A 13770-nucleotide genomic window follows, 5' to 3' on the forward strand; every position below is an offset into this window, starting at 1 on the left:
TGAGGGAGGAAAGCGGAGTGCCCGGAGAAAAGCCACGCAGGCACGGACGGGGAGAGCATGCAAACTCCGGGGATCGAACCCGGGTCCTCAGAACTGTGAGGCAGACGCTCTAACCGGTCGCTCACCGTGCCGCCCCTTGCGGGATCAATAAACTAATCTCTCAGACTGTTTTTTAGAAAATAGAAAAGTTTCCATTGTCCATGCTTTTCCAGACCTGTAATTAATTGTAATGGTTCTTTTTGAAACCTATTTTTGATATTGACCGTTGGAACCCTGACACGTGGATGATAGTGTAGTGTATCCTGCACTGAAGCACAACGCGCTACTTACAATGCCGGGTGTTTTGGGGCTCTCGGCCAGATTGTGGGTAAAGCTGCCACTGTGACTAGTGGAGACCGTGTGTGACTTCTTGCTACTGAGGCCCACGGCATCCATTGACTGGCTTCTGCTGCGGATGACCCGCTATACAGAGAGAGATGAGGACACACGGTCAACGGATGGGGAAAATCAATGGCGTCATTAAGGGTTGTATCATTTGGGGTGGGGGGCCTTGGATACTTTCCATAGGAGTTAAAACGTCCTGAATGAAGTGGAAAACCCTTCGAGCCGAACCAGCCAAAGTGGTACGATTTGGAGTTCTACCAAAATTGGTCAGACGTCAAAGAAAACTGCCGCAAATCTCGCACAGAAGGGGAAATGTGTCTTGATCAGGAAAGGACACCGAGGGATGCAATGGCTCACTTCATTCATTTTCAATTGGAAATGGGTCATTTTTCATATGATGCCCACGGAATTTCCTTTAGCATCAATTCATTTGACCGAAAAGAGTATTTGAATTATTGACAGCTGCTCTTATTTATTCATCCATCTATTATCTGGGATCGGGTAGCGGGGGCAGCATCTTACGCAGGGTAACCCAGCCTCTTCCCTCTTCCCAGCCACTTCATCCAGCTCTTCTTGGGGGATCCCCGAGTCTCTCCGGCCAAACACCTTGTTCTCATTCAAAAGGGAATCATTGTTCATAAGGGGAAAACATTTTCCAACCTGATATTTTTCACACTTTAATGCCAAAACATATTTACCGTTATGCGACCCAAATGAAATTTCATGATTTACAACAAGGTTTCTGAAGATGCTAATTACGTTGTTTTTGTTTGAAGTGCTGGCTGCAAGGGTGAAAATGCTTTCATTGTCTTTATGACCGCTCGCTTTTTTTTTCCATTCCCGGAAGTAGTCGTTGTCAACGTGACAAGAGCATGTTGTCATGACAGCCAGGGCTCTGTACCCGATTGTCAGGTGGAAACTGGACTTGCCGTTGGGCCAGCAGCGTAGGGGGTGGGGAATATACACCCAAAAAAGCTGTGTAAAGTGTGAAGTTCTGTAAATTGGAATTCTTGTAAACATGTTTTGAAAACACCTGGGGAACTGTTTTAAAAAGTGAAAAAACGGACATTTTTCTCCACTAAAGTGTTCATCAGGCATACACAATTAGAGCTCCCGGCGCTCCGGCCTGGCGGCTTGGACGCACTCCCGCGGCCCAAATGGATTCATGGAGCGCAGCCAGTCAGGACAGAGAACCTCTAGTACATAATGTCCCCCCCCCCAAAAAAAAAAACCATCCGTCGCAAGCCAAGCGAGGAAATCAAGAGCCACAGGCCTGATCCTTTGAGAAACAAAAGCCATTTTCTCCGCTTGGCTTTGTCGCGAATGAATACCCAGAATCCCCAGGCCGTGAGACAAGGGAGACAAAAAAGCATCTGCAAAGTTCCTCATTCTCACTCATGCAGATGAGGTCGTGCCTTATCGCAGAGAAAAAAGAAGAAGTCGTAGGCCGTACCTTGAAGGACTCGAAGAAGCCTCCCCCTCCTCCGCCGCCGTTCTCCAGCTTGTCTTCGTCCCCGCCCAGGCCCATCATGGACTGGCTGTTGATGTGCAGCTCCTCGTACAGGGTTTCCAAAAGGGCCGAACGTGTGCGCTCCTGGAAACCACCAAAGTCTTCACCAATACTGTACGTACGCCATGGGGTACGATGACACAAGATTAGCACTTGCACCTGCAGTGTAAATTCAGCTTTGGTCTACCCGCCTGTTACTTGGCGGTGAACCCTTGCCACACATTTTAAACACATTTAAACTCATTAAAAACACATTAGAAGATATTAAAACTCACTTTCTAAAGTAGTGCTTATTGTTTGTTTATACTCTCTCGCTTGCAAAGTTTTCCACAAAAGGGGAAAAGTGTGCTTGCTTCGAACTATTGTGTCACTTAGCCTAATGCTAACAACCCATGCAAAACGCCATTGACATGCTCACAGTTAGCAAGGGATATTTGAACACAAACAGTGGCGCAACACCAAAGACAATATCACGATACTCACAGGCATATATTCTTTATCCTCTGTGAAAAATGACTAAAATAACAGCATCTTACTCAACCAGTAGTAGCAGTACTGTAGAAGAAGAAGAAGACTTCGGAAAAAAATCTGCGACTAAGTGAATCCGCGGGTGCCGAAGCGCGAGTATGCGGGGGTCCACTGTCATGGAATGTTTCATTTCAGTGAGGAAAGCATCATCACGTAACAAATGCAAGCCGTATCTCAAGGCACCACTGGAGCATCGATGTCACAGCCCTCGCCTCACCTCCAGCTTGGAAAACTTCTCCGCCTTATAGCAAGCGTACTCGGCATTGATGAGCTTGGTGAAGAGGAACTCGCGAAGCTCCGGGCCCTGAAGAAGGAAAAAGAAGGAGAAGAAGAAAGAAAACGCTATCACGGTTAGTTTGGGTTTTACTGGTCTCGAGTGACGCCATCGCTGACCTTTCTGAAGATGGCCGGGTCAGGCAGGGCCGGCCCAAAGAAGGGCACGTCGTCCCTCGCTGTCACTGACACCTGAACAGGAGGCGGCGGACGTAGAAAACTATCTTGATCCTCGCCCATCGCTATCTCGGGAGAAACAAACCTTGTAGGTGACATTGTCCGTACACGCGTCCTCCACCTGGACCACCGCGTAGGCGTGGAGGAAGTTGGACTGGATCATGTCGGGAACGAAGGGCGTGTTCGCTTCCTGGAACACGATGGCGACGATGTCGTTGCCTATGTGCCTCTTCCTCTGCAGCTGGTACGACACACAATCACGGACAGGGTCAACGCAACGCGGCAAACTGTATGGGGAGGAGGATTCGACCGAATCAAATTCCATTGTAAGGCGTTTCAAAGTAGCAGGATCATTCAAAAAGTAGCGAAAACATTTCGTTACCAGTCAAATAAATTATGCCAGGGTACGTAAACTTACGAGCGCACATGTCGATCTGGCTCGAGCAGAGGTGAGTCATTTTTGTGCTAAAGGGATTTTGATTTTGATTTGAAAACAAACAGATGTGCTCGGTCATTTGCAGATGAGGTCAGAAAAAAGGTTGAAATATCTGTGTAAGACATTTTATTATAATACAAAATAATAATTATTTGAAAAAGCCAGAATGTATGTGGACAATGAAATAATCATTCATTCTCCTTTTTGATTTATTTCTAATGATTTTTTTAGTGAATAAATAAGTCCTTAGAAAAAATACAAAATGTTAAATGAATTGGACTACATATGTTATTGTTTTCAGTTTATTATTTACAATACATCAATGAACACCTTTTATATTTGTGTTCATGTTTGAATCTGTTTGCTACAGAAAGCAGAAAGAAAGTTAAGATCTTGACTCGTAGATGAGCGAAAGGAGCTCGTTTTTCATACTTTGCTGGACGCTTCGCTGGAATTGATCTTTATCTTGGAGCTGATATTGTGCTCCTCTGTACATAGTTTTGACAGTGCACGTGGTGTCTGAAATGTCTGAAGTAATTCATATGACAGGACTCTGGGCAAGGTAAATGTTTGACAGGCCAGAGATTACAGAACAAAGCGTGTTCTGTGTCCATGCTTTGCCCACTCTAGAATATAAAAGCTCTGTCATTAGGAGAGCTTTTTCCTTCAAAGCAGCGGAAGATAAAATTCAAATTGAAGAACATTTTCTTCGAAAGCAGCGTTAGAGGCAAAAAGGGGAAGAAAATGCAGAGCAGCGGCTGCTTCATCAGCGATGACTTTATTGGCTGTCATCTTTCATATGTTCATATGCGCTCAACGCAGCCACGCGGATAACACGCTCCTCATCTTTTCAACGCAGATGGGAGCGCTTGGAACGCCTTCGAGCGCGGAAATGGACAACAACGGGCACAGTGTCCTCCAAAAGGGGCCAAATTGGAATGGCGTGGACCTCCACCCAGGCCCAAAAATGGCAATTCGGATCAGCGCCACCATCGCCGTCGTTGACATTCACGCAGACATTAAAGGGGTGTTTGCAACTTCAAGAAAAAAAAATACAATCTTTGATTTTATGTCGGATTTGTTCAAACTGGCAGTACGGCCTGACAGGAGTACATGAGTAAAACGATCTGTGGGGGGGAATAATAAATCAGCCCTCTCCGGCTCCATCTTTTGCCTCTAATTTGATTTGCAACCACGCCTGAGGAAAAACAACCAATCAGAGACAGAAATCGCTGCATCCCAAAAACTCAATGCAGCTCTGCTTACCTTTTGGCGTCTACATGAGAGCAGCAGCGTCAAACTTTCTGCATGATATTGCCTTCTTGTCGTAGTGTTTTAGTATGGTGGCCATCACTTGAAAGTGGCTCTGGATCTTTGCCCAGCTGAGCTAGACATATCATGTCGTGGGGGCGTCTATGATGTCAATGAAGAAGTGCAGAATGACTCACATTTTTAGAGACAGGCAGATGAAAGATTTCCCGTGTTGTTTGATTTCACACTTGACGGGTGGCTGGCACGCGAGACCCAGCTTGTGTACAAGTCAATCAAATGTCACTTTCCAGAAGGTGTCGCCATTAAATACATACAAAAGGCGACGAGAACCCAAGAAGCTCCTTGGGGAAGGTCATAGGATGATTGCTCGACTTTTTGCTCCTTTTTTGTCTCACTCCGGAATCAGGCCACGTGAGCTGTCCGCCCTTCTGATAACAGAATGGAGGGTTACCATGGTAACAAACGCCTTAAGCGCGCCGAAGAGTCGAGGGGGACTAACGCAATATCTTACATGGAGAACACCACCATCGGTGCAGTGCGGAACCACCATTGCGATTCTCAACCCGACACGGGTCACTGCGAGTCCGTTACATACCAATGAGTTGCCAATTAGCCCGCAGGCACGAATGAGCTCACCGCAGCGTCGCCGTACCTGCTGGGAGTCTCCCTCGGTGTAAGGCAGCTTGGTGGAGACGTGGAACATGATCTCCTTGCCGTGGAAGTTGGCGTACACCGATTCCGTCCCCGTTTGGCCGTGCGCGACGTCCAGGCCTCCTCGGAAGCTGCAGGATTACAACGGACGAGACAGATGAGACGGGAGCGAGACGCATCTGTGCCAGGCCTAATTGCGTTTTGAGTCTTAACCTTCAAGTCTCAAGTGACTGTGGCAGAACTCAAGCAAGTCGTTACTTTGGTTGAGCGAGTCATACGTGAAGTTGTACTCAGTCTTGCTCAGTCCTAACACATACAAGATAAGATACAAGTTTCATTTGTCCCGCGACCGCAGTCTTAACGGCAAACTCTTTCAAATCAATGGAAAGAGCCACTAATCCGTTCCAAGCCGAAAGGAAAAGAATAAGAAGATGAAGCAGCCTCACGCGCCCCCCCAAAAAAGAATGCTGCATAAAACATAGAGCAATAACGTCATTGAATAGAATATAAAGAATGGAACAGTTTTTGCATCATAATTCAATCATTGCGCCTCCTTCTTTGGTTGCGCCACCGGGAGGCAGTGTAATACACAAATGAAGAAGACTTTCACAGCTGCTATAAGTGACTCAGTAAACTGCAGTAATATTTGTTGTTTTTCATACAGGACAACGAACATATGCCCATGAGTATTGCTATATTGCTTGTCTACATGTCTTTTCAAATGTGCTTATAACGCCACCACGATCCCTGCTATGAGAACTGAGTAATAAATATGCTTAAGCACAGATATATGAAAATTCGACGTATTTGTGCCAAGACTTGAGACAGACGTTCGATGTCATCGCTCTCGTGTCTCCTACCTTTACATTGCAAACCTTACATGCTGCTGTTCTCTTTTTCCCGATTGAATCCAAACATCCTAATTTTCAGAGCGCCTTGTTTCACGGTGGCCTCTGCGGTCGGCATCGACGGAAACTGGTGGGTTGCGCCCAAACAGAACAAATGGCGCACAATCGTGAAAGCACTTCTTTTTAAATGGAAACTGGTAAGATTTTCATGAACGTTATGCGTACATGTAAAGTCCAATTCAAATTTTTCATAAGCTTGACCTCAAATCCTAAAACTGTTGACTTTAGTCTCTGGATTCACTCCTGGTGCACGCTGCATGACAATTACCCTTTATTAGGAGTTCATTTACAGGTGATGCATAATCAGTAGTGAAGTGAATAATGGCCAATCAGAGCGCCCCGTTGTAAGGGTAGTAATTACAGAATGATGCGATATGATTTCCATATTTTGCACATTAGGACTCAATATCTTGATACAACATGTGCGTGATAATCACCACAGTTGAAAACAGAAACACAAACAGTTATTTTATTTATTGCTCAAGTCAGCTCCAAATGTGTGATTTCCTACCTTCTGCAAGTCTTTAGGATACTTTGCTTAGCATTTAGTTAACGTGGTAAATAAACATTAGCAGTCAAGGCAAAGCCATCGCTGATTAGCGGGGGAGGAGGAACTATTGAAAGGTTGTCAACGTGTATCATTCTTGGCTTTCTCACTCATATAGGGAAATGAGCCATTAGACTTAGAGACTCAAGCATAAACCATCGTCCGTGAAGGACACCCACCCATCGCAAACCACGATCTGGAACAAAAATGGACTAAAAAAACAAACAAAGAGCACGTTTACCCTTTAAAGTCATGCAGCTCAATCTTCTGGCCCAGGAACTCCAAGAACTCGGCAAAGGCCGGGCTTTCTTCCATGTTCCCAAAGACTTCCTCCTCTGTGCTCTGCAAGAATAAACGCGAGAAGAACGGCAGTCAGGAGCGGCGACGCGTCTTCAAGGAGAAACATCTGGGGAGGAGCACTCGCCTGACCAAACTTTTGATAAATGACTCCAAACTTGAAATTGTTATTGATCACGTGCTCGTCAAAGGTGACAATGAGGCGTGACGCCTGGGGACCAGATGATCGAGACCGTCAATACAAAAAACGAAACACTTCAAAACAAGTTCAAAGGACTTACCTTTGGGTAGAGAACTGGATAAAACCGATCCACGTTGACTTCTTCGCAAACAAGCTGGAACCACCGAAAAGAAGACGATGAGGAAAAGGAAAGGCCGCGCTTTTTTTCTTTGACCTTTGACATTTTTCTTACCTTGGCCATCTGAACCACGTTGGGGAACTCTGTCAGGCAGGAAATTGGGATGACATCGTGGTAGGTTCTTAGCCTAGAGCTGAAAGTCAAAGAGTTATTCAATTATGAAGAGGGGATTCGTCTTCTCTCTGCTTAAAGTGACAAAAGTAAGAGTGACACCGGCAACCCTGACAATGTCCAAAATCAAGGCGAGAGTCTACCAGCTAGTAAGCAAAAAGCTGTCATACTGTCAATACTGGAAACGTCAGGATATTTGTGCTCTCCTTGTTTCAGCCTATCGAGGTTTCTCTTCTGCAGTTGGCAAGTCGCAAGTCGCAAGTCTCAGTCAATCACCGTCGGACTTGGAGATATTCTTTTCTCAATGTTTGAACTCGAACCCGTGATGGACAGTGTGTATATGTAATCAAATATAGCTAGTTGAATTATATTTGTGCTGCATTTGAGTGCTCTCCTTGTGTCAGGATTTTTGAAGGAACTGAGCCTACGAAGTTTTCTCGTGACGACTCTCAGCCAGTCACGCTCATACCCGGAGAGCTGCTTTCTCGACGTTTGAGCAAGAGCCCGCTTCCCCCAAAACTGTGACTGTTGACTTGAATGATATTTGCGCCGCATTCAAGGGTTCTTTTTGCTCCAGCACGATAAGGCGACTGAGTCTGCGGAGTTTTTCTCGTCGGCGCTCGATCACTCGCCATTTTTCAATCGATCACGTTCAAAATTGCCAATATTGTTGTTATATTTTCTCAATGAGAGTATGCAAGGTACAAAAAAAAAAAAAATATATATATATATAAATCTTGAGTGTAAAGTAATTTAACAAGAGCAAAAAGTTCTGTCCTCTTGAGCGAAAGAATGGACATGCAGTGAGATTGTAAACCGTGACTGTTCTTCTCTCTCCTCCCCCAGTGCGAAAGAGAGAACACAATAACGATCTGGGCTGGGTGACTGCAGGCTTGCATCATCCACTTTACAGCCCCGTTCAAAGAAACACAACGAATTCGTCCGGTATGTGAGTCGCGGGGGCGCCAAGGGACTGTCATTATTTTCGCACAATGCGCCAGTTGAGGATTTAAAGGCACCAATGCGCATTTGAACCCGTAATGTCGACAGTTTGTCATTTGGGGAACGTGGCTCAAAGTGACCAATGAGCATGACCTTCCTGCTGCTCAGTTCATATGTCCCCCAACAAATTCATTGTGTGTCTTGTAACTTTCCGAATCTGATCAATATACCAATGAGTTTGTCTCCGTTGAGCTCCAGTGCTGCTTTGCAACTTTTTCTTATATGTGATCGGGATATTTAGACAAGAAGGAGAGTTCTTGTTTCCTTGTTGCCACGACAACAGCAGAACACCCCAGTGTTGCACCATTTGTTTGTTTTGAATGACATGTTACATTGGAGTTAAGATGGGATTGCTTTCCAAAACTTCCACTTTGTCGGTCTGAGAAGAAAGTGACACTGTTTTGTCCTTTTTTTGGGGGGTTGCAGTTGAAAAGGGTCCCTAGCAGCCTAGACCCCGCCTCTCGCCCAAAGTCAGCCGGGATAAGCTCCAGCCTACCCATGACCCGAAAGAGGATAAGCAATATAAAACAATGGACGATGGATTCAGCTATACTAAAATCAAACCCTTTAATTTGACTTGAACTCCAAGTAAAACAGCCTAAAATGAACCCAAACCTTAAGCCTAACTTGAATCCTAATCCCGAACTAACCCCTTAACCAAAAGATGAACAATAGCACGAAACAGCTCGGTTCATGCCAATACAAGATAGAAGCCAGGAGACGGATATAAACAAGCAATTCCGTCAATAAGAGTGGCCCCAACACTATTAAACCTCCATAACAGCATTCGTAAAAGTTCATCTCATTGAAGAACAAATGAATGTGGATGGTCAGCAAACAGCTTGTCGTTTTTTCAGAGCAAGCCAGTGATGCCCTTTATGAGCAATTATATGCGTTTTTGAAATGAATCGCTGTGTCATTATCAGTTGCTCAAGGGCGGGGGGGATATTACTTCATCTTCTACCATTAAATAGATACAAATGTGGTGACAAAGGCAAATGATAAACTGAATAGTAGCTATTCAAAATCAATAAATAGGATCATAAGTAGACGTACCGCAGCATCAGGCGCAGATGCTCCTGATCCCCGATGACGTCGTACTTTAATGAGAAGACCAAGTGGCCCAAGGCGGCGTCCACGGTGTAGTAATTAAAATGCTCCTGGTAGAAGATAGGCAGAAGAAGATTGCATGCAATGCATGCACGCATGATCTGATCTGACAAGGGATAATACAATGAAGAAAGCCCATGATGACAAATAGATGATGTTCACGAGTAGTCATGGTTTTCAGTAGACGAAGACACTGTCAACTCGGCTCACTTTGCCCATGAACTGTTTCCTGTAGATCTTGGCGGTGCTGTTGGTCTCGAGCTTAACGCAGGAGGCGGGGCACGGAGGTTGCTCCGCCTCCGGGGTCTCTCGAGGCTTGTGATTGGTCCCCTCAATCCAGTAGCCTCCAAACTGGGGAAGCAGGATGAGCGGGAACGGGCCTCTGCGACCAAGAACCTGCAATAGTCACATTGCTCAAACGATGTCCTTCCAAACTCGAATAGTATGTAACGCTATTGGTGCTGCATTTAAGTGCTGTCCTCTTTTTGAGCCACTGATCCCACGGAGGGTTCTCGCCAGCGCTTGAGCAGCCACAGTTATCCAATCAGTCAAGATACTGTTCTTTCACCGTTTCAGCGAGATCCCAATTTCACAAAAAATGGTGAGAGACAGGAAAATATAAAGTTACAGTACTTGTTTTGGAGCTTCAGAACCGAGAGAGGTTTCTTGCCAGTGCTCTTAGCAGTTTCAAGATGTTCTCGAAAAGAGAACCCAATTCCAAGAACCTGTGAGACCTTTGTTATATTTGTGTCCCATTCAAGTGGACTCCTTGTTTCCGGACTTTGGAGCTACCAAGCTTGCGGCATTTTCTCATCAGCGCTCTAGTAGCCGTAGTTCTCAATTACCAGCTTCAGACTTGAATATCGTATTTTCTTCGCGTTTCTCAAAGTCAAAGGAATAATCCTACAGCAGTTGAAAGATTTCCGTGGTCTATCTCCCCCCTGTTTCCTCTCTATCAAGCAGAGATCGATGTGCGTGATGGTCACACAGAATGTTCTACCAAAAGTCATGCAGATTTGTTGATTTTGCCAAGAGTTAACAATCGAACACACAAAATATGTGAGTTTTATGCACTTGTTCAGTACCTCGTGAACGCTGGGATATGGGATGTAGTCCTCTTCTGTCTGCAGAAACAAACATGAGTCAAGGCAACAAAAAGATGCTTCTGCTCAAAACTCGAAGTGGGCGCCATCGCCGTCACGCACACGCAGCGCGACCTTTTTCATGGGCACTTGTAGCGCCCTTCAAACATGACGAAGATGGCAATATTTCCCTTTGTGAATGCAGTGGTGTTATTTGGCAAATGCTACTTGCTAATGCATTCCTTATTTAAACACACAATACTGAACATTCATTTCACCACTTGGGAAGTTTCATCTTCCAATTTCACCCTCGGATTCTCGCGCCAGTCATACTTCCTGCCCGGGCCTCAATTTTGTGATCGAGGAACATGCATCGAGATCGATGCCCTGTCGAGAAAAAAACAAAAACACTGCATCCGCAGATAGATATTGGGGTTTTCTGTTTTATTTTTGGGTGAGTTCAAGCACTCCACGTAGTTGCAAACTAGAATGGATATCTTCAAATGGCGAACCACGGTCCGGATCTGGACCGAGTCAAAGTCTCATGCGGACCCAGGGGAAAAGGCCGTTAAATAAAGATTCCAAAAAAAACCTGTCTGACAGCTGATAAGGGAGAAAGTTCGTATATCATCCATCACGTTGCGCTCGGTGCGGCGACGGGAGGATTTGCGACTCACTTTGAGGGGCGGAGGGAGGGGGCATCTCTGCTCGTCCATTCTGCAACCCTGCAGACAGGAAGAAAGGTATCAAGGGATGCAAACACAACAGCTGGGAAAAAAAAAGAGAGAACCACAGCATCTTTCAAGGGCACAAGCTCAACAGAAGCATTATTTGGATATATTTTTACAAGCGTCAAAGTCATTCCTAGCGCAGCACGGAGGTGTCGGATTATTCTTTGTTGCCCGTGACTCACGATCATGTTACATAAAGTCAATCAGATGGTTAGGGGAGGAGGTAAAAGATTAAAAAAAAAAAAAAAAAAGATAAAGATAAAGATAAAGATAAACACGGGGAAAAAAGCCAAACTCCAGAAGTCATTAAGCAGAAATGCTGGTGCGGACTGAAGGGGTTGTATCTATTCTTATTCTGCTTACAGTTCCCAAAGCCCAGAGTGTGTTTGTGAGTAATGTGGAGAAAAAAACAACAAAACATTGCTGATCAGTAAGCTGTTTGTGTGGAAAACCCCACAGCGAGACTTGAGACTTGAGACGCATCAAATTTTGATGCTGATCTTTTCGGACAATGGAGAAGATGGAAAAAAGGGGAAGGGGGCATCCTTCTCTTTCTTTTTGCAAAGTGAACAATACAAACATGGAACTGCTGCATGCGGCATACGAATTCTCCCACAGAGCTTCCTTTTGGGCGCTCGAGCAGTCACAATTCGATCACCTTCAAACTTAGAGAAATCATTTTCTCAATGAACCCGCGAGAAACAGGATGTAATGTAATACATACTGGTTATGAAAACTCATTCATTGGCAGCCTTCACAGTTAACACGGATATTTGACTTCTAAAGCCGTCAATGGCAGTGAATGTGTTTCAACTGATATTTATGCGGCATTCATGTGTTCTACTCATTCCAGAATGTCACGGAGCCCGTAGAAGTTTCTCATCAGCGCTCAAGCAGTCACGGTCACGTGACCGAACCCCGAAAACAGGTTAGTGGACTTCCTGTGTTTCCTGTGTATGTTGCGCTTAGGAGCATAACGACAGGTTGATGACGTGATGGTTTACTAACATTTTGTTTTCTGTATGGCTGGTGTAGTCAGACAGAAGCTAAATACAAGTACATTTATTTGTACGAACATATGATACAAATAAACACAAAGTCTGAACACCGATTATAAGAAACAAGATTGGAGACGTTTAAAGTTCCTACGGGCGCTTTGTCGCAGTGAACAATAAAACATGCAAGTGCTTTCCGCAACTCACACGATCTGCTAAAGAGGTTTCTCTTCGGTGCTCCAGCACTGACAATTCTCAATCGGTCACCTTCGAACTTCGAGATGGATAGACAGGATGTAACGTCGTACATACTGGTTATTGGCTGATATTTGAGTGGCATTCATTTCAGGGTTTACATCAGCACTCTAGCAATTCTTCATAGATCAATGGGGGAAGATGAAGAAAAACGGAACGGGAGAGATCTTCTTCCCTTTCTTTCTCTTTCACTTCGCATCGTGACAAACAAGCACGCCGTGCGCGACTCGCAAGTTCTCACGGAGGTTTTTCTTTTCTTCGATGCTCCGGCGGTTGCACCGTTCCTATGTGATCCATTTGAAACGTGGAGACAGACAGGACGTCATACGATACGTAGCGGTCATGCCGAGATTCGCGTGACATTCATGCGCTCAGTGTCGGTGTCAGAGAGGTCCCTCGACAACGTGGAATAGATCCCCTTCAATGAGGGATGATGAAGAAAATGGCAACCGTGGGATTTTTGCCACTTCTTTTCGACGCTCAAGCAGTCAGAATGCCCAATTGAGCTTCATACTTCGATGTTTTCTGAATGTTTGAACAAGGACCGAATTGTTACAGGCATGTTACAGACATGGATGTAATATCATATTGGTTGTTGACTGAGATTTGGATTTGTTTGATTAGTTTCTGTACATGGCCTGGCATGTATTTGTACACATTGGTGTGTTCAAGGATTGTTTTGACGTTAACCTTGTAAGCGCTATGTCAATTCTTTTACTCCTTACTTACTCTTCTCGTTGTTGAGAATGCGACATGCCAAGTTTGAAACCTTTCCCAAACAGTTTCCATTGACTACACAGACACTACAAGGTTAACCTGACGCCATCTTTTTTTCTGTTTCACCGAAGAAAGAAATGGTTAACTGCATTCAATAGGAGTAAAAGCACAGTGGTGAAAAGGCGGAAGCCAGCAAACGGAAGATGTCAAATTGAGAGTGTTACAGTGATGCAGTAAATGTTTCAGCTGCAAAAAAAAAAAAAGCAGCAGAGGGAGGCCGGTGCATCAAGGGAGGAATCAATTGCATTTCGGGTGTGAAATTCGGAGAAAGGCGTTTGAAAGCGTCGCGGTTCAGCCGGCGAAAGGCAACTCACGGTACCTGCATCCTCTCGATCATGGCAAACAGGTCCGAGCTCTGAAGGGGG

General features: G+C 45.0%; 1 protein-coding gene across 24 annotated transcripts in view; it reads right to left on the reverse strand.

The window, feature by feature from the left end:
• rap1gapb (RAP1 GTPase activating protein b) overlaps window positions 1–13770 on the reverse strand; it is an 80534-nt gene that overhangs the window by 8129 nt on the left and 58635 nt on the right. For 12 of the 24 annotated variants that reach the window (XM_061784064.1, XM_061784059.1, XM_061784063.1 and 9 more), the window contains 15 exons: window positions 13725–13760; window positions 11325–11372; window positions 10651–10689; window positions 9776–9961; window positions 9512–9615; window positions 7397–7475; window positions 7265–7318; window positions 7111–7194; window positions 6928–7028; window positions 5233–5362; window positions 2958–3113; window positions 2816–2887; window positions 2640–2726; window positions 1838–1978; window positions 331–462 (listed from right to left, as the gene is read on the reverse strand). In XM_061784064.1, coding sequence (XP_061640048.1) covers window positions 331–462; window positions 1838–1978; window positions 2640–2726; window positions 2816–2887; window positions 2958–3113; window positions 5233–5362; window positions 6928–7028; window positions 7111–7194; window positions 7265–7318; window positions 7397–7475; window positions 9512–9615; window positions 9776–9961; window positions 10651–10689; window positions 11325–11372; window positions 13725–13760 — 1449 coding nt within the window. The remainder of the gene's footprint in view (window positions 1–330; window positions 463–1837; window positions 1979–2639; window positions 2727–2815; window positions 2888–2957; window positions 3114–5232; window positions 5363–6927; window positions 7029–7110; window positions 7195–7264; window positions 7319–7396; window positions 7476–9511; window positions 9616–9775; window positions 9962–10650; window positions 10690–11324; window positions 11373–13724; window positions 13761–13770) is intronic. The other 12 variants (XM_061784066.1, XM_061784070.1, XM_061784067.1 and 9 more) reach the window with 3 other exon arrangements.

Source organism: Phyllopteryx taeniolatus, chromosome 9 (genome assembly GCF_024500385.1).
Source record: "Phyllopteryx taeniolatus isolate TA_2022b chromosome 9, UOR_Ptae_1.2, whole genome shotgun sequence".
NCBI classification, from domain to species: domain Eukaryota; kingdom Metazoa; phylum Chordata; class Actinopteri; order Syngnathiformes; family Syngnathidae; genus Phyllopteryx; species Phyllopteryx taeniolatus.